This window comes from Leuresthes tenuis, unplaced genomic scaffold (genome assembly GCF_036924035.1).
Source record: "Leuresthes tenuis unplaced genomic scaffold, fLeuTen1.0.hap1 SCAF_24, whole genome shotgun sequence".
Taxonomy (NCBI): domain Eukaryota; kingdom Metazoa; phylum Chordata; class Actinopteri; order Atheriniformes; family Atherinopsidae; genus Leuresthes; species Leuresthes tenuis.
Window position 1 is genome coordinate 1,620,847 of NW_027325378.1, and position 22,172 is coordinate 1,643,018.

The 22,172-nt window shown below is 45.9% G+C and overlaps 4 protein-coding genes across 4 annotated transcripts in view; all 4 read left to right on the forward strand.

Annotated features, from left to right (window-relative positions):
- LOC140284966 (cytochrome b5-like) overlaps positions 1-3,386 on the forward strand; it is a 10,046-nt gene extending 6,660 nt beyond the window's left edge. Inside the window, exon 5 of the mRNA XM_072379028.1 lies at positions 2,477-3,386. Within this exon, the coding sequence (XP_072235129.1) occupies positions 2,477-2,561 (85 nt within the window). The 3' untranslated portion in view covers positions 2,562-3,386. The remainder of the gene's footprint in view (positions 1-2,476) is intronic.
- LOC140284945 (tripartite motif-containing protein 16-like) overlaps positions 1-7,292 on the forward strand; it is a 22,074-nt gene extending 14,782 nt beyond the window's left edge. Inside the window, exon 2 of the transcript XR_011910231.1 lies at positions 7,031-7,292. The gene's annotated coding sequence lies outside the window, so the exon portion shown is untranslated. The remainder of the gene's footprint in view (positions 1-7,030) is intronic.
- On the forward strand, positions 4,850-7,042 carry LOC140284946 (tripartite motif-containing protein 16-like). The gene has a single exon (XM_072379002.1). The coding sequence runs from the start codon at positions 4,911-4,913 to the stop codon at positions 6,624-6,626; it is 1,716 nt and encodes a 571-aa protein (XP_072235103.1). The 5' UTR covers positions 4,850-4,910; the 3' UTR covers positions 6,627-7,042.
- A 2,246-nt stretch (positions 7,293-9,538) lies between the features above and the next one.
- ppp1r3g (protein phosphatase 1 regulatory subunit 3G) lies at positions 9,539-11,461 on the forward strand. Its single transcript, XM_072379023.1, has one exon. The coding sequence runs from the start codon at positions 9,603-9,605 to the stop codon at positions 10,416-10,418; it is 816 nt and encodes a 271-aa protein (XP_072235124.1). The 5' UTR covers positions 9,539-9,602; the 3' UTR covers positions 10,419-11,461.
- The last annotated feature ends 10,711 nt before the right edge of the window (positions 11,462-22,172 follow it).

Here is a 22,172-nt window from a genome sequence, read left to right on the forward strand (position 1 = left end):
CATGCACACACACATGCACACATACACACATACACACATGCACACACACACACACACATGCACGCACATAGACACACACACACATGCACACGCATGCACACACATGCACGCACATAGACACACATGCACGCACATAGACACACATGCACACGCATGCACGCACATAGACACACACACACATGCACACATACACACACACACACACACATGCACGCACATAGACACACACACACATGCACACATACACACACACACACACACATGCACGCACATAGACACACACACACATGCACACACATGCACGCACATAGACACACACACACATGCACACACATAGACACACACACACATGCACACACATGCACGCACATAGACACACAGACACATGCACACACACATGCACACACACATGCACGCACATAGACACACATGCACACGCATGCACACACACACACTTGCACACATACACACACACACACACACTTGCACACATACACACACACACACACACATGCACGCACATAGACACACACACACATGCACACGCACACACATGCACACATACACACATGCACACATACACTTGACACCTGGTTTCAAACCTTTTTTACCATTAAAGTGAAACTCTTCTGCTTCATCACTGCTCAGACATCAGTGGAGGTTAGTTGGTTAGTTGGTTAGATGGTTAGATAGATAGTTGGTTAGATGGTTAGATAGATAGTTGGTTAGACGGTTAGTTGGTTAGATGGTTAGATAGATAGTTGGTTAGACGGTTAGTTGGTTAGATGGTTAGTTGGTTAGATAGTTAGTTGGTTAGATAGATAGTTGGTTAACTAGCAGTCGCTCTTTTACTATTGGTTGATAGTTAGTAGTGAGTTAAATACTTAACCAGCTGTCTCTATGTTCCATTTCATGATGTAACTGTAACGTTTGGTTGTTTTAGCTTGGTTAGTTGTTTCTGTCAAGTTAGTGGTCTGACTACATTTAACCAGTTTATGGATAACCTGAGTGGATAAATGGGTTGATAAATAGTCTGTTACATAGTTAACTACTTGTCTGTGTTTGTATACCAGCAGATAAACATGTAGATTTATTATTTAACTAGCTATTTGGTCTATTTGGTCGTCAGTTAGGGATCTAACAGGATGTTTAGCTTTTAGTTATCGCCTGCTGATCTAACTGGCTAGTTAGCTAGTTAATCAAGTATATGGTTGACGTTATAACTGCACTCTGTTGGTTCACTGATTAGTTTGTTGAGTTTTCTGTCACGTTAGCGCTCAGATTAGTTAATAATGACTACAGTTAACCAGCTGTTGGCCAAACTTGGTGGATAAATGGGTTGAGTCTGTTACTTTGTTTACTGCTTGTCTGCCTTTAAATGCCAGCTGGTTGTTTATTAGTTAACTAGCTGTCTGTTTGTTCCATTTGGCTGTCAGTTAGGTATCCAACAGGACATTTAGATTTTAGTTATCATCTGCGGATCCAACTGGCTAGTTAGGTAGTTAATCAAGCATCCAGCTGATGTTATATCTGGATACTCAGTTGGTTTGATGATTAGTTATTTAACTTTTCTTTGAAAATAGTAGCCTGACGATTTAGTTACAGTTACAATTAACTACCTGTATCAGCTTGTGGCTGTGGAATGGGTTGAACATTACTTTTTAAGGTAGTTAACTAGCTGTCTCTGTATATCTGCCAGTAGGTAGTTAAGTTGAGTTTTTTGTCAAGTTATTGGTAACAGCAATAACTTGACCTAGCAGTCTGCCTTTATGTTACTACCAACATGTTGTTGAATGTGTTGGTTAATTATTAAACCAGCTGTGTGTTTCTGTTCAGCGATCAAAGTGTACATTTTGTTTATATTTCTCACTGGTTAATCCAATGGTTACTTAGATAGTCAAGTAGCTTTCTTGACAGTCTTGAAAGTTACAATTGCACATGAGACTAGTTGTTTCTTGGTTGGTTGAGTCTGTGATTCAGCTGGTGGTGAAGCTACTTAGTTACAACTAGCTGTGGCATTATTAGTTATTTATTTAACCAGCATTGTCTCTATTTTGCATTTGTGGTCTGGGTAGTTAGTTAGTCAGTCAGTCAGTCATTTAGTTAGTTAGTCAGTCAGTTAGTTAATTAGTTAGTCAGTCGGTTAGTCAGTCAGTTAGTTTGTCAGTCAGTTAGTTTGTCAGTTAGTTAGTTTGTCGGTTAGTTAGTCAGTCAGTTAGTTTGTCGGTTAGTTAGTCAGTTAGTCATTAAGTTAGTGAGTCAGTCAGCCAGTCTGTTAGTTTGTCGGTTAATCAGTTAGTTAGTTAGTCAGTTAGTCATTTAGTCAGTCAGTCAGTCAGTTAGTTTGTCGGTTAGTCAGTCAGTTAGTCAGTTAGTCAGTTAGTTAGTTAGTCATTTAGTTAGTTAGTCAGCCAGTCAGTCAGTTAGTCAGTTAGTTAGCTAGTCAGTCAGTTAACTTTGTTATTCTGTCTTCCAGCTGGTGGACCAACTTGGTGATCCCTGCACTTGCAGCCGCCATCGTCACGCTGATGTACCGCATCTACACCACAGAACACGAGTGACATCATCAGACCCGCAGATGTGATGTCATCGCCAGCGACAGCGGTGCATCGATGCTGTGGCTCCTCCCAGCGTAGAGCGGCATTTCTAGACCAGACGAGCAGCTGCTGCGGACCAACGACCTCCTGACATTAAACACTCGATCTGTTCTAGGATCTCCAACTCTACGCTGCCTCGCCGTCAGTCCTGAAACACCCAGAATTCATTTCTTCCCGTTTAACCAGCCAATCAGATCGCATTACGATAATGAAGTCATTTACGTTCGGCATTTTGAAATATTGATGTTGAATTGAATCTTTATGATCTGAAATCTTGCACAAATGCACTGGATGTATAATTTTTTGTCTTTTTATATCTTCGTACCTGAATGTAGATGAGTTTAAAGGCGCAGTCCGCAGCTAACAGTCGTCACACTGCAGCGAGCTCACATCCTTCACTCGTGTTTGTTTGTATTCGCCGATGCTGCTGATCTCAGCGTGAAGTTGAAAAGGAACACGGACCAAACCATGTTGTTTAAAACAGCTAAAACTTGTTCTGTTCAGACATCTGCAGTAGTTTAATGAAAGCTTTGATGAGACAAACAGAATCAATCTGAGGTGTTCAGTTAAAGCTCGTCTGCTCTTTAATCTTCATGCATAAAGTGGTGAAATGATCCATTAATTCACAAGAAAACATAAACGTCTGTAAAATAAAACGCTAACCTTTCCATCCCATCATCTTATGAGTAATTATGAGAAAACAAGGGTTGATTTTTCTCCCCGATGTGAATCAAGCTTCAGGGCCAGTTAAACCATGAACCTCTACATGCTGCAGCATGAACTAAAAGTGCCTTTTCAAGGACAGCTCATGTGACTGATGTCCAGGACCTCCTGCAGGTCCAGGGCCTCCTGCAGGTCCGGGGCCTCCTGCAGGTCCGGGGCCTCCTGCAGGTCCAGGACCTCCTGCAGGTCCGGGGCCTCCTGCAGGTCCAGGACCTCCTGCAGGTCCAGGACCTCCTGCAGGTCCAGGGCCTCCTGCAGGTCCAGGGCCTCCTGCAGGTCCGGGGCCTCCTGCAGGTCCGGGGCCTCCTGCAGGTCCGGGGCCTCCTGCAGGTCCAGGACCTCCTGCAGGTCCAGGGCCTCCTGCAGGTCCAGGGCCTCCTGCAGGTCCAGGGCCTCCTGCAGGTCCAGGGCCTCCTGCAGGTCCAGGGCCTCCTGCAGGTCCAGGGCCTCCTGCAGGTCCAGGGCCTCCTGCAGGTCCGGGGCCTCCTGCAGGTCCAGGGCCTCCTGCAGGTCCAGGGCCTCCTGCAGGTCCAGGGCCTCCTGCAGGTCCAGGGCCTCCTGCAGGTCCAGGGCCTCCTGCAGGTCCAGGGCCTCCTGCAGGTCCAGGGCCTCCTGCAGGTCCAGGGCCTCCTGCAGATCCAGGACCTCCTGCAGGTCCAGGGCCTCCTGCAGGTCCAGGGCCTCCTGCAGGTCCAGGGCCTCCTGCAGGTCCAGGGCCTCCTGCAGGTCCAGGGCCTCCTGCAGGTCCAGGACCTCCTGCAGGTCCAGGGCCTCCTGCAGGTCCAGGACCAGAAAACCAACCCAGTCCGACTGCTTTTTAATGCAATAAAAGTGATTAACTCGGCTCCCTGTTTTTGTCCTGATTGCTGTCAGAAATGTCTGTTTCTACTTTGATTTGATACCAAAGAAGAAGACGTCAGAGCAGATCATGTGACCTGGTAAACTGTCCTGTTCTTCAGCTCCAACTTGTGACCTCTGCTGGTGGAAATCATTTAAAAAACTGTCAGAGAAGCAATCAGCCTCCGAAGCACTTTCCTTCAGAACTGAACTTTTGTTCTGACGCATAGTTTGCTGATAATTTGAGGTTGAAGGTGTGCTGCTGCTCCAGCTTGATCTGAGGCAGAGGTCAAGCGCCTCACTGTGGACGGTAAAGTTCTTAAAATGCTGTGAGGACAGTTTAAAGTGCTTTAGGAAATGTTTGGGATAGAATCTGAGCATGATCAATAAATCCTTTCATTTAAAGAAAGACATTCTAGTTAAAATGGTGAAAGATGTTGAAACACAAACAGTTTAAGAAGAAAAGGAGACTTTAATCTCCTGATCAGCCTCATTTCTTTCTGACTCTCCAGCAGCATGTCTGACTTTTGATTTGGGATTAAAAGAAGAATCGAGCCGTGTTTTAACCATGAAGACTGGTGTGAAACAGCTTCAACACACTTCCTGCTCTCATATTTCCTTGTTCCCTCCCCTTCAGACCTGCAGGCAGATGATGGGTGTGACCAGCAGCTGGTGCACTGATTGGCTCAGAGCTCAGACTAGTTTCATTTATGAGGAAGTGAAACTCAGTCAGTCGCTGATCTGAGAGGAGAAATGGCGCAGAAAGGAGTTCAGCTGGACCGAGAAACCTTCTCTTGTTCGATCTGTTTGGATCTGCTGAAGGATCCGGTGACTCTTCCCTGTGGACACAGCTACTGCAGGAACTGTATTAAAGGCTTCTGGGATGGAGAGGATCAGAAGGGAATCCACAGCTGCCCTCAGTGCAGGAAAACTTTCACACCGAGGCCTGTCCTGGAGAAAAACACCATGTTAGCGGATTTAGTGGAGCAGCTGAAGAAGACTGGACTCCAGGCTGCTCCTGCTGATCTCTGCTATGCTGGAGCTGAAGATGTGGCCTGTGATTTCTGCTCTGGAAGAAAACTGAAAGCCATCAAGTCCTGTTTAACCTGCCCGGCCTCTTACTGTGAGAAACACCTTCAGCCTCATTATGATGTGGCTCCATTCAGGAAACACAAGCTGGTGGAGCCCTCCAAGAACCTCCAGGAGAACATCTGCTCTGGTCACGGTGAGGTGAAGAAGATGTTCTGCCGCTCTGATCAGAAGTCTATCTGTTATCTCTGCTCTGTGGATGAACATAAAGGCCACGACACAGTGTCAGCTGCAGCAGAAAGGACTGAGAGGCAGAGAGAGCTGGAGGGGAGTCGGCAACAAATCCAGCAGAGAGTCCAGGACCGAGAGAAAGATGTGAAGCTGCTTCAGCAGGAGGTGGAGGCCATCAATCAGTCTGCTGATAAAACAGTGGAGCACAGTGAGAAGATCTTCACTGAGCTGATCCGTCTCCTCCAGAAAAGAAGCTCTGAGGTGAAGCAGCAGATCAGATCCCAGCAGGAAACTGAAGTGAGTCGAGTCAAAGAGCTTCAGGAGAAGCTGGAGCAGGAGATCACTGAGCTGCAGAGGAAAGATGCTGAGCTGCAGCAGCTCTCAGACACAGAGGATCACACCCAGTTTCTACAGAACTGCCCCTCAGTGTCAGCACTCAGGGAGTCTACACCCTCATCCAGCATCAAGATCCGTCCTCTGAGGCACTTTGAGGCTGTGACAGCAGCTGTGTCAGAGCTCAGAGAGAAACTACAGGACCTCCTGAGAGAGGAATGGACCAACATCTCCCTGAGAGTCTCTGAGGTGGATGTTTTACTGTCAGAACCTGAACCAGAACCAGAACCAGAACCTGAACCTGAACCTGAACCTGAACCAAAGAGCAGAGCTGACTTCTTAAAGTATTCATGTGAAATCAAACTGGATCCAAACACAGCAAACAGAGAGCTGTTACTGTCAGAGGGGAACAGAAAAGTGACATTAATGGAACAAACTCAGTCTTATTCTGATCATCCAGACAGATTCACTGAAAGGTTTCAGGTCCTGAGCAGAGAGAGTCTGACTGGACGCTGTTACTGGGAGGTGGAGAGGAGAGGGGGAGGAGCTGCTGTATCAGTCGCCTACAAGAACATCAGCAGAGCAGGAGGTGGGACTGAATGTGTATTTGGTTATAATGACAAATCTTGGTCATTATATTGTTACCCAAACAGTTATTCATTTATGTACAACAACAAGAAAACCTCCATCTCAGGTCCTGTATCCTCCAGAGTCGGAGTGTACCTGGATCACAGAGCAGGTATTCTGTCCTTCTACAGCGTCTCTGGAGCCATGACTCTGCTCCACAGAGTCCAGACCACATTCACTCAGCCGCTCTATGCTGGGATCTGGCTTTATTATTCTGGATCCACAGCAGAGTTGTGTAAAGTGGAATAAAGGTATCCTGTCAGCTCTTTGCTGTTTACTTGCTGCTTTTTCCTGTGTTTGTGCAGCCATGGAGGATATCACTGCTAATGAGGAGTTTTATTCACAGAAATGTTTCTCCACATGAAAATCTAAACTTCTCTGAGCTCTAAATGTTAGTTGGATGCTTGTGTTGATGTGTCTGTATGTTGTTGTTTCTCTTCCACTTCATGGAGCCCAACAGAGAGATCAGCAGACCTTCCTTTATCACAGACTCTGTTCACATCTCATCACTTTGTAAATGTAAAATTATTCTGGAGCTACACTGACTTTGATTAGTTTCAGAGATCAAATGTTGCTGCTGTTTTCTAAATCAACCGACAGATGAGGAAGTCTGTTCTGAGGTGCTCAGAAACGGTCATTTCCAGGATCAGCAGGAGTCAGGAGATCCTTCATCAGCTTTAATGTGAGAACCAGTGAAGATTTTCACAGCAAATACCGCTTTGAAGGAGTGAACAAAGTGTTTTCTGTTGTCTTCATTTCAGTGTTTGTGTGAAATCTGACGGAGAAAATGTCAAACTGATGTGAGGGTATAACTGAGGCCGTTTTCCTGTAACAGCACAAAGTTCAGAGTTCAGAGCAGAAAATATTTGACTTTCTTCAATAAAACAGCTTCATGGCAGAGAAATGAGTCCAGTTTTCTTTGAAAGATTCGATCCATCCTCAACTAAGAGGATGAAGAGGAGTGGAGCGATAACAGGTGAGAATGAGACCAAAGGTCCGGTAGAAGAGGAAATAAAACAAGAACAAACTTCTCCGATTATATTTTCCTTCACCTTGTCAAAAACATAACGGGGTTAAAGTCAGATGGAGGAAAACTCCTTCAGGACTCAGGAAAAGACGACTGCAGCTCTGAAACTCCGGATGTTCAGTAAAGATTCGACAGAAACAGCTGCAGATGCTTCATCTGATGGGATTTTATCAGCGTTACATCAAGTCATATTTATCAGATTAGAGATAATATAGAATATAATATGTATAGAAAGATAAGATTAGAGATAATATAGAATATAATATGTATAGAAAGATAAGATTAGAGATAATATAGAATATAATATGTATAGAAAATATTTCTCATCAAACCTCAAAGCTGAAAAAGGACAGAAACTATAAGGTAAATATAGTGATGTCACTCATCCTCCTGTCCTCAGATTTATGAATCACAGTTTGGACGACTGGATGGAAACAATATGTCAAAGCTGCAGCTGCAAGGAATTATGGGTCAGAAGAAGCTCCTTTCTCTCCTAAAGGAGATCCTTAAGGAAGCATCGGAGCTGCAGAAAAAAGGCTCCTAACTCAAGGGATGAACCAGTGTTGTGTCGACACAGAACAGACAACTTAGCAAAGAAGCCATTTTAAACTGGATCTTTAGGCTCTTTGTCACAAAGACACATCATTTGTTCCCATTTCTTTAGCTGCATCTATGAAAAACAGCAAAGAAAACACAGTTTGACAGACAGAAAATAGGATTTCTGCAGCAACAAGGTGATTCCCAAAGAGCTATTAGCTGAAAACTTGGCATATCTCAGCATGGTGTGCAGTGTGTCCTTAAAACATTTGAGGAAACTGGACAAGTGGAGGACAAAAGAAGAAGTGTCAGGCCTAAAAAACTATCTCCAGCAGATGAACAGGATCTGAAAGTGATGTCCTTAAGAAAGAGGAAAAAATCCAGCTGTGACCTGACAGGACCTGAGAGATGCATCTGGACCTTCAGCTGATCCATCTACTGTTGGCCCAAGCCTCATCAGAAATGGGCTCCATGGAAGGGTGGCTGTCAAGAAGCCGTTCTTAAGGAAGGGAAACAGGGAGAAAAGGCTGAGCTGTGCCAAATGACACAAGAAGTGGACTGAAAATCAGTGGCAACAGGTCTTATGGAGGGATGAATCCTCCCCAGAGCCCGGACCTCAACATTATTGAAGCAGTGTGGGATCATCTGACAGAGAACGGAACAAAAGGCAGCCCACATCCAAAGAAGAGCTTTGGGATGTCCTTCAAGAAGCCTGGAGAACTATTCCTGAAGACTCCTTAAAGAAATGACAGAAAGCTGGTCTCAGAGGGTTCAGGCTGTGTTGGAGAATAAAGGAGCTCAGAGCAGAGATTCACTTTAAAGCTGCTGAGAACTGATAAAAAACTCTGTTTCTGCCTCAGATTCTGGGTTTATGTTCAGGTTTGAACATGTTTCAGTGAATCTGTGAAACTTTTTGTCCAGCAGGTGCCTGTTGCTTCAGAACCTGGGTGTCGGGTTCTGATCGGTGGCCCCACAGGACAGTCTGCGCTGCTTTCTGGCTCTTATGGCTCAGTTAGGACACCCTGCCTGCTGGTTCTGAGGCCGGCGCGCTCACCCTGAGTCCACGCCGTCATTCGAGGCCAAAGGCGGGCCACGTTTGCGCCGTTTCAGGCTAAAAAACGACCAGAACGTCCTCAGAAACAGAAGGTGATGCTGCCTCCTCTGCTGCTCGGTTGGCAAAAGGTGGCGTGACGTCAGTGATGGTGGTGACAGCATGTGTTTGTTTACTCGATGCTTCATGACGCACCAGCCGCACGCGCCACGCCGCGTTATGTAAGACCGTTAAACGTTGTTTGGGTTTGAATTCTGAGAAGCTGCAGATTATTTCATAATGACAGTTTGATCAGTCATAATAATAATAATGTGTTCCACAGCTGAGATCTGCGCGTGCTGAGGAGGTCTTCTGGAAGCAGAAACGTCATGAAAAGCATTTATTTTGATCCGTTTCTGCTCCGTTGTTGCTGTTGGAAAATCCTTTTTCCACTACTCCGCAAACAGGTGAAGGTTGATCGTTGTTACGTGACGGTGAGCGTGTGTCTGAGGCAACAGCTGCAGCACGCGCTCTGTTGTCACCAGGAGGGGGCGGGAGCTCCTATACAAGCCGCCCCGCAGCGGGACCCCCGCAGGACTCAGCTCACAGGCCGCCTGGCTGCCGGCCACACATGTCCTGCTCACCTCCCCAGATCCACGCCGGCGGCGAGGCGCCCTCCCCGGGCCCGTCCGTGGAGAACGGCCTGGAGGAAGAGGAGGGTGATGAAAGGGAGGAAGATCTCGAGGACGACGTGGACGCGTCCCACCTGGAGAGGTTCATGAGAGACAGGAGAAGAGCCAAGTCCCTGCCGGCGTACCCAGCGGCGCTGCTGGACGGAGACTGCGGGAGGAAGCGGGTGAAGTTCGCCGACTCCATGGGGCTGACGCTGGCCCGCGTGAAGCACTTCAGCTCCCAGGAGGAGCCGCAGATCCCCAGCAAGGTGCTGTCCCGGCACCGGAGCTTCCCGCCGCCGCAGCAGGACGTCCTGAACGAGCTGTGCCAGAGCTTCAAGCCCAGCCTGGACACGGAGCGGCTGGTCGCCTGCTTCCCGGAGCTCCGGGACGCGGAGCAGAGAGTCCAGCAGCTGCGGGTCTGCCTGGAGAAGGTCGTCATCACGCAGTTTGACATCCGCGGGCAGATTCGGGTTCTGACAGACTGCTCCGTGAAAGAGGTCGGGGTGAGGTACACCTTCAACGGGTGGCTGTCGCACGTGGATGCGCAGGCGGTGCCCGTAGCCGTGGATCAGCCGGACTTCGTGGGGGAGCGGTTCGCCTTCACCGTGTACACGCCGCCCTTCGTGGACACCAACTCGGCCGTGCACTTGGTCGTTTACCTGAAGAGTCAGGAGGGCGAGTTCTGGGACAACAACGTGGGGCAGAACTACACGCTCCGGTACTGCTGCGTGGCCGGGAACGCGCTCAGCAGCGCGGCTTTCCACGCCACCTGAGCCGTGCGTAAAGAGCGCGCCACCCCCCAAAGCGCTGACAGACGTGCAGCTGCTGCTTTCCAGCTGTTTCTGACACCAACGTGGATCCTTTTGTGCCTTTTCTCATCGCAGCCTGTGACCCGGAGCTCCGAGGAGCAACAACGCGCCTCGGACTGTTCCACGCGGTCCTCATCTGGCGGACTCTGACTGAGGAGATCACCTCTTAGACGCCCTCCTGGATGCTGATTTACAACAAGTCTGTGTCAGAAAAACACGAGGATCAACCTCTAAATGAACTGATGCCATTTAAAGTTCCAGCGCGTGACAATCAGGACGATCTGAATGCAAAATAACGTGTTTTCATTCATGTAAAAACGCATTAAAGTGAGAATCTTTGTGTTTTTAATAGTCCCTAATGAGGCGGTTTAATCCCAAGCCTACAGCAGCTGAAAAGGGACAAACTAAACGTCCGCTTTTTCTACTCAGTTGGTTGCAGTTTGTGCCAGTAGATGTCAGGATGTCTGGACTTTTGAGGATAATTAAGGGCCTCAAACCTGTGGAAAAGCAGTTTACAGCTCAGCTCTTTGCTCATATGAAGCAGATGGATGTGGTGGGCTGTTGGAAAGATAACTTTGGTTATTACGCAGTCCATGAACACGAATCAGTGCTGAGATTAACTTTTTCAATCAGCTGCAGGTCGCTTTAGTTAAACTGTGAAATCCAGAGTCAAACTTTCGGTCCGGCACAGAGTTTAAAGCGAGGTTTTGACCGAACTGGTTCTCAGCAGGAAACGGGAACACTGTGGCATCACATGACTCAGTAATAAGCCTCATCACCTGCCAACACATGGAGAAACCTTAACTTTCTGACGTTTCTGTGCTTAACTCTGCCCGTAACGTGGCATTTCCCCTGCTGACCTCTTTGCTTTTTCACCGCTCCGGTTTCCACTTCTTTGCTTGGATGAGGAACAGACTTCCTCTGTCGGTTTGCTGCTTATGATCTGACCACAGACCATGTGTTTGAGTCTTTTTTTTTAACAAATCTGCTTGCATTTAGTGGTTTTAAATAAATAAAGAGTGAGCCGCACATCTCCTTGTTGTGATTTTTGAATCGTGCACCACTACAGGAGAAACCGTGGCGTTAAACGCTGAATGTGATCAGATTCCTGCCCCATGTGGGATTCAGGCTTTATAAAGACGGATTGAGCAGATTGTTTCTCGAACCTCTTCTTTGCTGAATGTTTAGATCAATTCTGCAACCAAACATCTGATTTGGAGCCTGAGTTCCATGAGGCGTGAAAGAAAAGCTATGGAAGCTCACAGTGAGACCTCGCTCAGCTGTTACAGGACCAGCTCTGACAGACTCGAGCCACACCTCGATCATCAGTGTGGTCAACGAAAGAGAAGATGTGGGACTGTGAGTCTGACATAACACAGCTTAGCTGCTTTCATTCACTACATGCGGCCAGACAGCTCCCATCGGCCATCTTTACGCTGAGGCCAAAGTCCAGAAGTCCTCTGAAACCCGTCCTGTTGACAAACCTGACCTGATGTGTTTGTTCTGTCCACACAGAGAGAGGCACACAGCGATTAAGAAGCTTCCAGACAACCAAGTGAACAGATCCAGAAGCAGCGTTTGGGCCCATGTCTGATTGATCAGGGGTGATAAATCATCTCAGAAACAATCTGCAACCACATTCAGCTGTAAGAACCGAGGCTAATTCAACATCAGCCGCTTCCAAATACTACATTTCCCATGAGGCTTAGCTGCACGGTGTGGAAAGGAGGGCCGTCAGGGGTGTGGGTCAAACTGTAGAATCTCTCCTGTCTCCTAAAGAACAAACCAACAGAGTAAAAACAGGAAACCTTCAGGTGGTCTGTTCAAAGAGACTCTGTGATTTACATTTCCTGCTCTGAGCTGCAGGACGCCGTTAGCCTGCTTTATGTCATCACTTTGGTTTAGAAGACGTGAATAAAAAGGTGAAGTGGAAACAACTTTGTAAATCTGACCTGCAAAGATTAAAATGACAGGATTGACCAGCTGTTTCTGGGCTGAACAACAACTAAAAACAGGTCATTTTTCCTCCTTAAGGCTCATTTCCTGTTAGAATAACTTCTTCTTCTACTGAATTACATCTAGCAGCACAGTTGCCTACACCGCCCCCTCTGGTGACAGTTCATACAAACCCGGATATTGATTAGACTCAATTAAAGTGTTTTTGGCACTGGTTCAGTCATGTTGCTGGAATGTGTTATGAGGGCCAGATGTGGCCCAGAGGTTCTAAGCCAGCTTTAACACTGGTTACAGCGAGCGAAAGGAGGGGCAGATTCGATCTGGTGGAAACGTGGCTGAGTTTAGGCAGACATGCTCACCACGAGTCATTATTCAAGGTCAAATGTGGGCAAATAAAACTGCAAGTTAGGGCCAAACGTTCTATCTGTGCAGCAAGGGGAGGAGGTGAAAGTTACTACCCGTCGCATTCCTCTGGATTTAAGGTTTCTGTTGCCCTGACCTGCGTTATTTGCTCAGACAGAGTCCAGTTCTGGAGTCTCCTGATTTACAAACAAAGCTCCGGCTTTTCCTCACATGTTTGTTCGTGTTGACTGACCTGACATCACGGGACAAATTCACTCCATCCCAGAATCCTACCAGAGACTCAATTATAGCCGAGTAGTTTTAAAGGTGACATATTCTGCCCTTTTGTGTAAGCTGTAAGTTAACAGTTAGCTGTAAGTTAGCAGGTAGCTGTAAGTTAACAGTTAGCTGTAAGTTAACAGTTAGCTGTAAGTTAGCAGTTAGCTGTAAGTTAGCAGGTAGCTGTAAGTTAATGGTTAGCTGTAAGTTAGCAGTTAGCTGTAAGTTAGTAGTTAGCTGTGAGTTAGCAGTTAGCTGTAAGTTAGCAGCTAGCCGTAAGTTAGCAGTTAGCTGTAAGTTAGCTGTTAACTGTGAGTTAGCAGTTCGCTGTAAGTTAGCAGTTAGCTGTAAGTTAGCAGTTAACTGTAAGTTAGCAGCTAGCCGTAAGTTAGCAGTTAGCTGTAAGTTAGCAGTTAGCTGTGAGTTAGCAGTTCGCTGTAAGTTAGCAGTTAGCTGTAAGTTAACGGTTAGCTGTAACTTAGCAGTTAGCTGTAAGTTAGCCGTAAGTTAACAGTTAGCTGTAAGTTAGCCGTAAGTTAGCAGTTAGCTGTAAGTTAGCAGTTAGCTGTAAGTTAGTAGTTAGCTGTGAGTTAGCAGTTAGCTGTAAGTTAGCAGCTAGCCGTAAGTTAGCAGTTAGCTGTAAGTTAGCTGTTAACTGTGAGTTAGCAGTTCGCTGTAAGTTAGCAGTTAGCTGTAAGTTAGCAGTTAACTGTAAGTTAGCAGCTAGCCGTAAGTTAGCAGTTAGCTGTAAGTTAGCAGTTAGCTGTGAGTTAGCAGTTCGCTGTAAGTTAGCAGTTAGCTGTAAGTTAACGGTTAGCTGTAACTTAGCAGTTAGCTGTAAGTTAGCCGTAAGTTAACAGTTAGCTGTAAGTTAGCCGTAAGTTAGCAGTTAGCTGTAAGTTAGCAGTTAGCTGTAAGTTAACAGTTAGCTGTAAGTTAGCAGTTAGCTGTAAGTTAGCCGTTAGCTGTAAGTTAGCCGTTAGCTGTAAGTTAGCTGTTAGCAGTAAGTTAGCTGTAAGTTAGCAGTTAGCTGTAAGTTAGCAGTTAGCTGTAAGTTAATGGTTAGCTGTAAGTTAGCAGTTAGCTGTAAGTTAGTAGTTAGCTGTGAGTTAGCAGTTAGCTGTAAGTTAGCAGCTAGCCGTAAGTTAGCAGTTAGCTGTAAGTTAGCTGTTAACTGTGAGTTAGCAGTTCGCTGTAAGTTAGCAGTTAGCTGTAAGTTAGCAGTTAACTGTAAGTTAGCTGTAAGTTAGGGCCAAACGTTCTATCTGTGCAGCAAGGGGAGGAGGTGAAAGTTACTACCCGTCGCATTCCTCTGGATTTAAGGTTTCTGTTGCCCTGACCTGCGTTATTTGCTCAGACAGAGTCCAGTTCTGGAGTCTCCTGATTTACAAACAAAGCTCCGGCTTTTCCTCACATGTTTGTTCGTGTTGACTGACCTGACATCACGGGACAAATTCACTCCATCCCAGAATCCTACCAGAGACTCAATTATAGCCAAGTAGTTTTAAAGGTGACATATTCTGCCCTTTTTTGAAGAATTTGTCACGTTTCTGAGGTCTGAGACGGTTTTAGGTCAAAATGCCTGCTGGTTAACCACCTTTATCTCAGCCCTGTTTTAATACTTCTTCTTTTTGAAAAGTGAGCAAATGCTCAACTCTGCCTTTCTGCTGAGGTCAGCAGCAACTTAACTCTAAACTCAGGCCTCAGAAAGTGACTGTTTCTGACTCAAGTGTGGAACTATATCAGTGTGAAATAGATTTAAGCATCGAGGCTTCAGCAGGACGTTGGTGACGGGTCAGTTTCTGTCCGTTAGCTGAGGACACGCCGTCATGCTGCTGTGGAGCGTTCAGGTGTGTTTCTGTACGTTACCTCATCAACACCTGGACACCTGCTGAGATTTAATGCAGAAACACAGACAGAATGAAGCTGTTCCTGCAGTCAGAAACACTCCAGCTCTATAGATACAGATAGTTACTGATCCCAGAGGGAAACAGGTTAGCAGCTAGCTGTGAGTTAGCTGTAAGTTAACAGTTAGCTGTAAGTTAGCCGTAAGTTAGCAGTTAGCTGTAAGTTAGCCGTTAGCTGTAAGTTAGCCGTTAGCTGTAAGTTAGCTGTAAGTTAGCAGTTAGCTGTAAGTTAGCAGTTAGCTGTAAGTTAATGGTTAGCTGTAAGTTAGCAGTTAGCTGTAAGTTAGTAGTTAGCTGTGAGTTAGCAGTTAGCTGTAAGTTAGCAGCTAGCCGTAAGTTAGCAGTTAGCCGTAAGTTAGCTGTTAACTGTGAGTTAGCAGTTCGCTGTAAGTTAGCAGTTAGCTGTAAGTTAGCAGTTAACTGTAAGTTAGCTGTAAGTTAGCAGTTAGTTGTAAGTTAGCAGTTAGCTGTAGGTTAGCTGTTAACTGTGAGTTAGCAGTTAGCTGTAAGTTAGCAGCTAGCTGTAAGTTAAGTTAGCTGTAAGTTAGCAGTTAGCTGTAAGTTAGCAGTTAGCTGTAAGTTAGCAGTTAGCTGTAAGTTAACGGTTAGCTGTAACTTAGCAGTTAGCTGTAAGTTAGCCGTAAGTTAACAGTTAGCTGTAAGTTAGCAGTTAGCTGTAAGTTAGCAGTTAGCTGTAAGTTAACAGTTAGCTGTAAGTTAGCAGTTAGCTGTAAGTTAGCCGTTAGCTGTAAGTTAGCCGTTAGCTGTAAGTTAGCTGTTAGCAGTAAGTTAGCTGTAAGTTAGCAGTTAGCTGTAAGTTAGCAGTTAGCTGTAAGTTAATGGTTAGCTGTAAGTTAGCAGTTAGCTGTAAGTTAGTAGTTAGCTGTGAGTTAGCAGTTAGCTGTAAGTTAGCAGCTAGCCGTAAGTTAGCAGTTAGCTGTAAGTTAGCTGTTAACTGTGAGTTAGCAGTTCGCTGTAAGTTAGCAGTTAGCTGTAAGTTAGCAGTTAACTGTAAGTTAGCTGTAAGTTAGCAGTTAGCTGTAAGTTAGCAGTTAGCTGTAGGTTAGCTGTTAACTGTGAGTTAGCAGTTAGCTGTAAGTTAGCAGCTAGCTGTAAGTTAAGTTAGCTGTAAGTTAGCAGTTAGCTGTAAGTTAGCAGTCAGCTGTAAGTTAGCAGCAGATGCTAGCAAACAATGCTTTCTCATCAGCAGTAATGGACCAAGCCGGAGATGTGCACAGCGTAACTCGTAGTAATGCATGTGAACCGTTAATTACTGCGTTATTAGCACATTTCCAGTCTTTAGCTAACTCTGCTGGAACATTAGCCTCAGATATAGTTTATCCACTGGGCTCTTATATCCTCTGAGGCTGCTGCTGGATGGAAGATGCATGCTCCTCAGTACAGCTGACAGCAGAACATTTCCACCAGAAGCTGGCTTCATCCGTCCAGCAGGGTGGATGTGAGTGGGCGGGGCTTAGCAGAGGAGGCGGGGCCAACTTAAGGAGTGACGTACTTTAGAAATGAAAATCAGAACGGCTCGTTAAATGAGGAACTTTAAAACAAAGGGAACTAAATAAATAAATAAAAAATGTGTTTTTGGGGAGTTTTATACCTGCTGGTGACTTCAGACGCCCTGATATCTGCTCCCAGGAGCAGGAAGAAGGAGTTTTACACTTCAGACACCCTGATATATGCTCCCAGGAACAGGAAGAAGGAGTTTTACACTTCAGACGCCCTGATATATGCTCCCAGGAGCAGGAAGAAGGAGTTTTACACTTCAGACGCCCTGATATATGCTCCCAGGAGCAGGAAGAAGGAGTTTTACACTTCAGACGCCCTGATATATGCTCCCAGGAGCAGGAAGAAGGAGTTTTACACTTCAGACGCCCTGATATATGCTCCCAGGAGCAGGAAGAAGGAGTTTTACACTTCAGACGCCCTGATATCTGCTCCCAGGAACAGGAAGAAGGAGTTTTACACTTCAGACGCCCTGATATATGCTCCCAGGAGCAGGAAGAAGGAGTTTTACACTTCAGACGCCCTGATATATGCTCCCAGGAGCAGGAAGAAGGAGTTTTACACTTCAGACGCCCTGATATATGCTCCCAGGAGCAGGAAGAAGGAGTTTTACACTTCAGACACCCTGATATCTGCTCCCAGGAACAGGAAGAAGGAGTTTTACACTTCAGACGCCCTGATATATGCTCCCAGGAACAGGAAGAAGGAGTTTTACACTTCAGACGCCCTGATATCTGCTCCCAGGAGCAGGAAGAAGGAGTTTTACACTTCAGACGCCCTGATATATGCTCCCAGGAGCAGGAAGAAGGAGTTTTACACTTCAGACGCCCTGATATATGCTCCCAGGAGCAGGAAGAAGGAGTTTTACACTTCAGACGCCCTGATATATGCTCCCAGGAACAGGAAGAAGGAGTTTTACACTTCAGACGCCCTGATATATGCTCCCAGGAGCAGGAAGAAGGAGTTTTACACTTCAGACGCCCTGATATATGCTCCCAGGAGCAGGAAGAAGGAGTTTTACACTTCAGACGCCCTGATATATGCTCCCAGGAGCAGGAAGAAGGAGTTTTACACTTCAGACGCCCTGATATATGCTCCCAGGAGCAGGAAGAAGGAGTTTTACACTTCAGACGCCCTGATATATGCTCCCAGGAACAGGAAGAAGGAGTTTTACACTTCAGACGCCCTGATATATGCTCCCAGGAACAGGAAGAAGGAGTTTTACACTTCAGACGCCCTGATATATGCTCCCAGGAGCAGGAAGAAGGAGTTTTACACTTCAGACGCCCTGATATATGCTCCCAGGAGCAGGAAGAAGGAGTTTTACACTTCAGACGCCCTGATATATGCTCCCAGGAACAGGAAGAAGGGATTTTACACTTCAGACGCCCTGATATATGCTCCCAGGAACAGGAAGAAGGAGTTTTACACTCCAGACGCCCTGATATCTGCTCCCAGGAGCAGGAAGAAGGGATTTTACACTTCAGACGCCCTGATATCTGCTCCCAGGAACAGGAAGAAGGAGTTTTACACTTCAGACGCCCTGATATATGCTCCCAGGAGCAGGAAGAAGGAGTTTTACACTTCAGACGCCCTGATATCTGCTCCCAGGAGCAGGAAGAAGGAGTTTTACACTTCAGACGCCCTGATATATGCTCCCAGGAACAGGAAGAAGGAGTTTTACACTTCAGACGCCCTGATATATGCTCCCAGGAACAGGAAGAAGGAGTTTTACACTTCAGACGCCCTGATATATGCTCCCAGGAGCAGGAAGAAGGAGTTTTACACTTCAGACGCCCTGATATATGCTCCCAGGAGCAGGAAGAAGGAGTTTTACACTTCAGACGCCCTGATATATGCTCCCAGGAGCAGGAAGAAGGAGTTTTACACTTCAGACGCCCTGATATCTGCTCCCAGGAGCAGGAAGAAGGAGTTTTACACTTCAGACGCCCTGATATATGCTCCCAGGAGCAGGAAGAAGGAGTTTTACACTTCAGACGCCCTGATATATGCTCCCAGGAGCAGGAAGAAGGAGTTTTACACTTCAGACGCCCTGATATATGCTCCCAGGAGCAGGAAGAAGGAGTTTTACACTTCAGACGCCCTGATATATGCTCCCAGGAACAGGAAGAAGGAGTTTTACACTTCAGACGCCCTGATATCTGCTCCCAGGAGCAGGAAGAAGGAGTTTTACACTTCAGACGCCCTGATATATGCTCCCAGGAGCAGGAAGAAGGAGTTTTACACTTCAGACGCCCTGATATCTGCTCCCAGGAGCAGGAAGAAGGAGTTTTACACTTCACACGCCCTGATATATGCTCCCAGGAGCAGGAAGAAGGAGTTTTACACTTCAGACGCCCTGATATCTGCTCCCAGGAACAGGAAGTAAAACACTCAAACTAGCCTACGTTTTAAAATAGATACTTTAAAAGTTTTCTTGATGTTAAACCCACGTTTGTTGACTGTTCAGCTCATAGAAAGTTGCGTCGATTTAATTTTTTTTTGCTCAATTCTGACGTTCCGTGAAATTGAAGAAAATGAAGCCTTTTAAACGTTAATTATCTTCTAGTAATTTTATCATGAAAACTTTTTTAAGAACAAAGTTCAGCTTCTCAGTCGGGAACTCGGACTTGATAGATGGATTCATGGCTTATTTTCCTGTGTTCTGCCTTGTTATTGGCTGAAGCTGAACTCATCCGGCACCACGAGGGGAAGCAGCAGCAGCTCCTCAGACCCGACTCTGCAGAAACTCCACCGAACATCCTCTGTGTGATGAAACAGCCATTGAGCAACATGATCTTTAACACCTGCCTTCGTGTATCTGAGTGTGTAACCGGGCTGACCCCGGTCTTTAAATAGCAGCTGGCGGTACCTGCGGGTCAGTCACCCGCTTCACCTTCAACCTCGTCCTCCAAATGCTCCTCTGGACTCAGACCCTTGTGGGTTATATATCTAGATCTATATCTATAGATAAATATATATCCGACAGAACGTGAGCCGATGAGGCGAGTATGAACGTGTCAGGAAGTGTCTCAGAGCGTTAACTGCTGCTGTGTTCCCCGTTGTCGTGGATACTTACAAATACAAGCGATAAGGAAGGATTTCCTGTTCCCCGCTGACCTCCTTCCTTTCCTGGGGAAAGTTCATCCCCAGCAGACGGCCTCCTGCTGGGCCGTTCGTCTGTGAACTGTGGAAGAAGATAACTGCTAACTTACAGCTGACTGCTAACTTACAGCTGACTGCTAACTTACAGCTGACTGCTAACTTACAGCTAACTTACAGCTGACTGCTAACTTACTGCTGACTGCTAACTTACAGCTGACTGCTAACTTACTGCTGACTGCTAACTTACAGCTGACTGCTAACTTACAGCTGACTGCTAACTTACAGCTAACTTACAGCTGACTGCTAACTTACTGCTGACTGCTAACTTACAGCTGACTGCTAACTTACTGCTGACTGCTAACTTACTGCTGACTGCTAACTTACAGCTGACTGCTAACTTACTGCTAACTTACAGCTGACTGCTAACTTACTGCTAACTTACAGCTGACTGCTAACTTACAGCTGACTGCTAACTACTAACTTACAGCTGACTGCTAACTACTAACTTACAGCTGACTGCTAACTTACAGCTGACTGCTAACTACTAACTTACAGCTGACTGCTAACTTACAGCTGACTGCTAACTTACTGCTAACTACTAACTTACAGCTGACTGCTAACTTACTGCTAACTTACAGCTGACTGCTAACTTACAGCTAACTTACAGCTGACTGCTAACTTACTGCTAACTAATAACTTACAGCTGACTGCTAACTTACTGCTAACTTACAGCTAACTGCTAACTTACAGCTGACTGCTAACTGCTAACTTACAGCTGACTGCTAACTTACAGCTAACTTACAGCTGACTGCTAACTGCTAACTTACAGCTGACTGCTAACTTACAGCTAACTTACAGCTGACTGCTAACTGCTAACTTACAGCCGACTGCTAACTTACAGCTAACTGCTAACTGCTAACTAGGAAGGATTTCCTGTTCCCCGCTGACCTCCTTCCTTTCCTGGGGAAAGTTCATGCCCAGCAGACGGCCTCCTGCTGGGCCGTTCGTCTGTGAACTGTGGAAGAAGATTCTCGGCTAAAAAGACACAAAACAACTCCAGAAAGATGAAAAACGACACAAAACTAAGTAGAAAAATGTAGTTAAAGAACGATACGGACCCAAAACAGCTCATTTGTCCATTCATGAGTAAAACAGTTCTGAGGGAGCCTTTAAAAATATGAATCCTGTGACACGGTTCCATTCACTTGTTCCAACAGGTACGTGGTCAGCAGCCGTCTGTGGTGGACATCCCCAAGAAGAAAAAAGGAAGAGTTCATTTGTGGGAATACCCGGGACGTGCCGTGTATCTTTATCGGCTGCCGGCTCAGGCCAGAGAGAGCTGGTGAGCATCATGGAACAAATGTTTTGGTCTGGGTTTCCTTCCTCATGTCCGAGGCCAAATAACACAGGAGCAAAATACTCTGAACAAGCTCAGGGTGCATTTAAGGGCTCCAAAAACTTTATATATATATATCATTATCATTAGCATTTAAGTACAACTTTGAAGTTGACAGACAAATCCTCTGGAATGCTCCCAAAGGTCGGATTCTGACACAGTAAATCAGAAAGTAAAAACCAACATGGCTGCCGCTCACTTTGGAAGTTTCTGATGGTTTCTCCATCGATAAACATGTTGCTCAAGTGTTTTAATGTGTGAAATACAGCGAGACCGGGCTCCAAAACCTGTAAATATATCGTTATCTCGAGATAACTTCAGATAAGTCTAGTTTTCTAAGGATGTATTCTATTTAATGTCACCACAAACAGTGAAACTGCCTTAAGATCAGCTCCTGGCTGAGGGGGAGCTGGTTAAAAGCTGATCTTTGACGCCTCAGATCTTCACTGAACTCGGTGCAGCACAAAGAGTTTCATAATGACATAACTTACAGCTAACTGCTAACTTACAGCTAACTGCTAACTTACAGCTGACTGCTAACTTACAGCTAACTGCTAACTTACAGCTGACTGCTAACTTACAGCTGACTGCTAACTTACAGCTGACTGCTAACTTACAGCTAACTTACAGCTGACTGCTAACTGCTAACTTACAGCTGACTGCTAACTTACAGCTGACTGCTAACTTACAGCTAACTTACAGCTGACTGCTAACTGCTAACTTACAGCTAACTGCTAACTTACAGCAGACTGCTAACTTACAGCTAACTGCTAACTTACAGCTGACTGCTAACTGCTAACTTACAGCTGACTGCTAACTTACAGCTAACTGCTAACTTACCGCTAACTTACAGCTGACTGCTAACTTACAGCTGACTGCTAACTTACAGCTGACTGCTAACTTACAGCTAACTGCTAACTTACGCTAACTTACAGCTAACTGCTAACTTACAGCTGACTGCTAACTTACAGCTAACTGCTAACTTACCGCTAACTTACAGCTGACTGCTAACTTACAGCTAACTGCTAACTTACCGCTAACTTACAGCTGACTGCTAACTTACAGCTGACTACTAACTTACAGCTAACTGCTAACTTACAGCTAACTGCTAACTTACAGCTAACCTGTTTCCCTCTGGGATCAATATAGAGCTGGAGTGTTTCTGGCTGGAGGAACAGCTTCATTATGTGATGCGTTCCAACAGCAGAGATCACC

What these genes read in the sequence shown, in the direction of transcription:
- LOC140284946 (XM_072379002.1), top strand. Translation starts at nt 4,911, where the DNA reads ATGGCGCAGAAAGGAGTTCAGCTGGACCGAGAAACCTTCTCTTGTTCG.
- ppp1r3g (XM_072379023.1), top strand. Translation starts at nt 9,603, where the DNA reads ATGTCCTGCTCACCTCCCCAGATCCACGCCGGCGGCGAGGCGCCCTCC.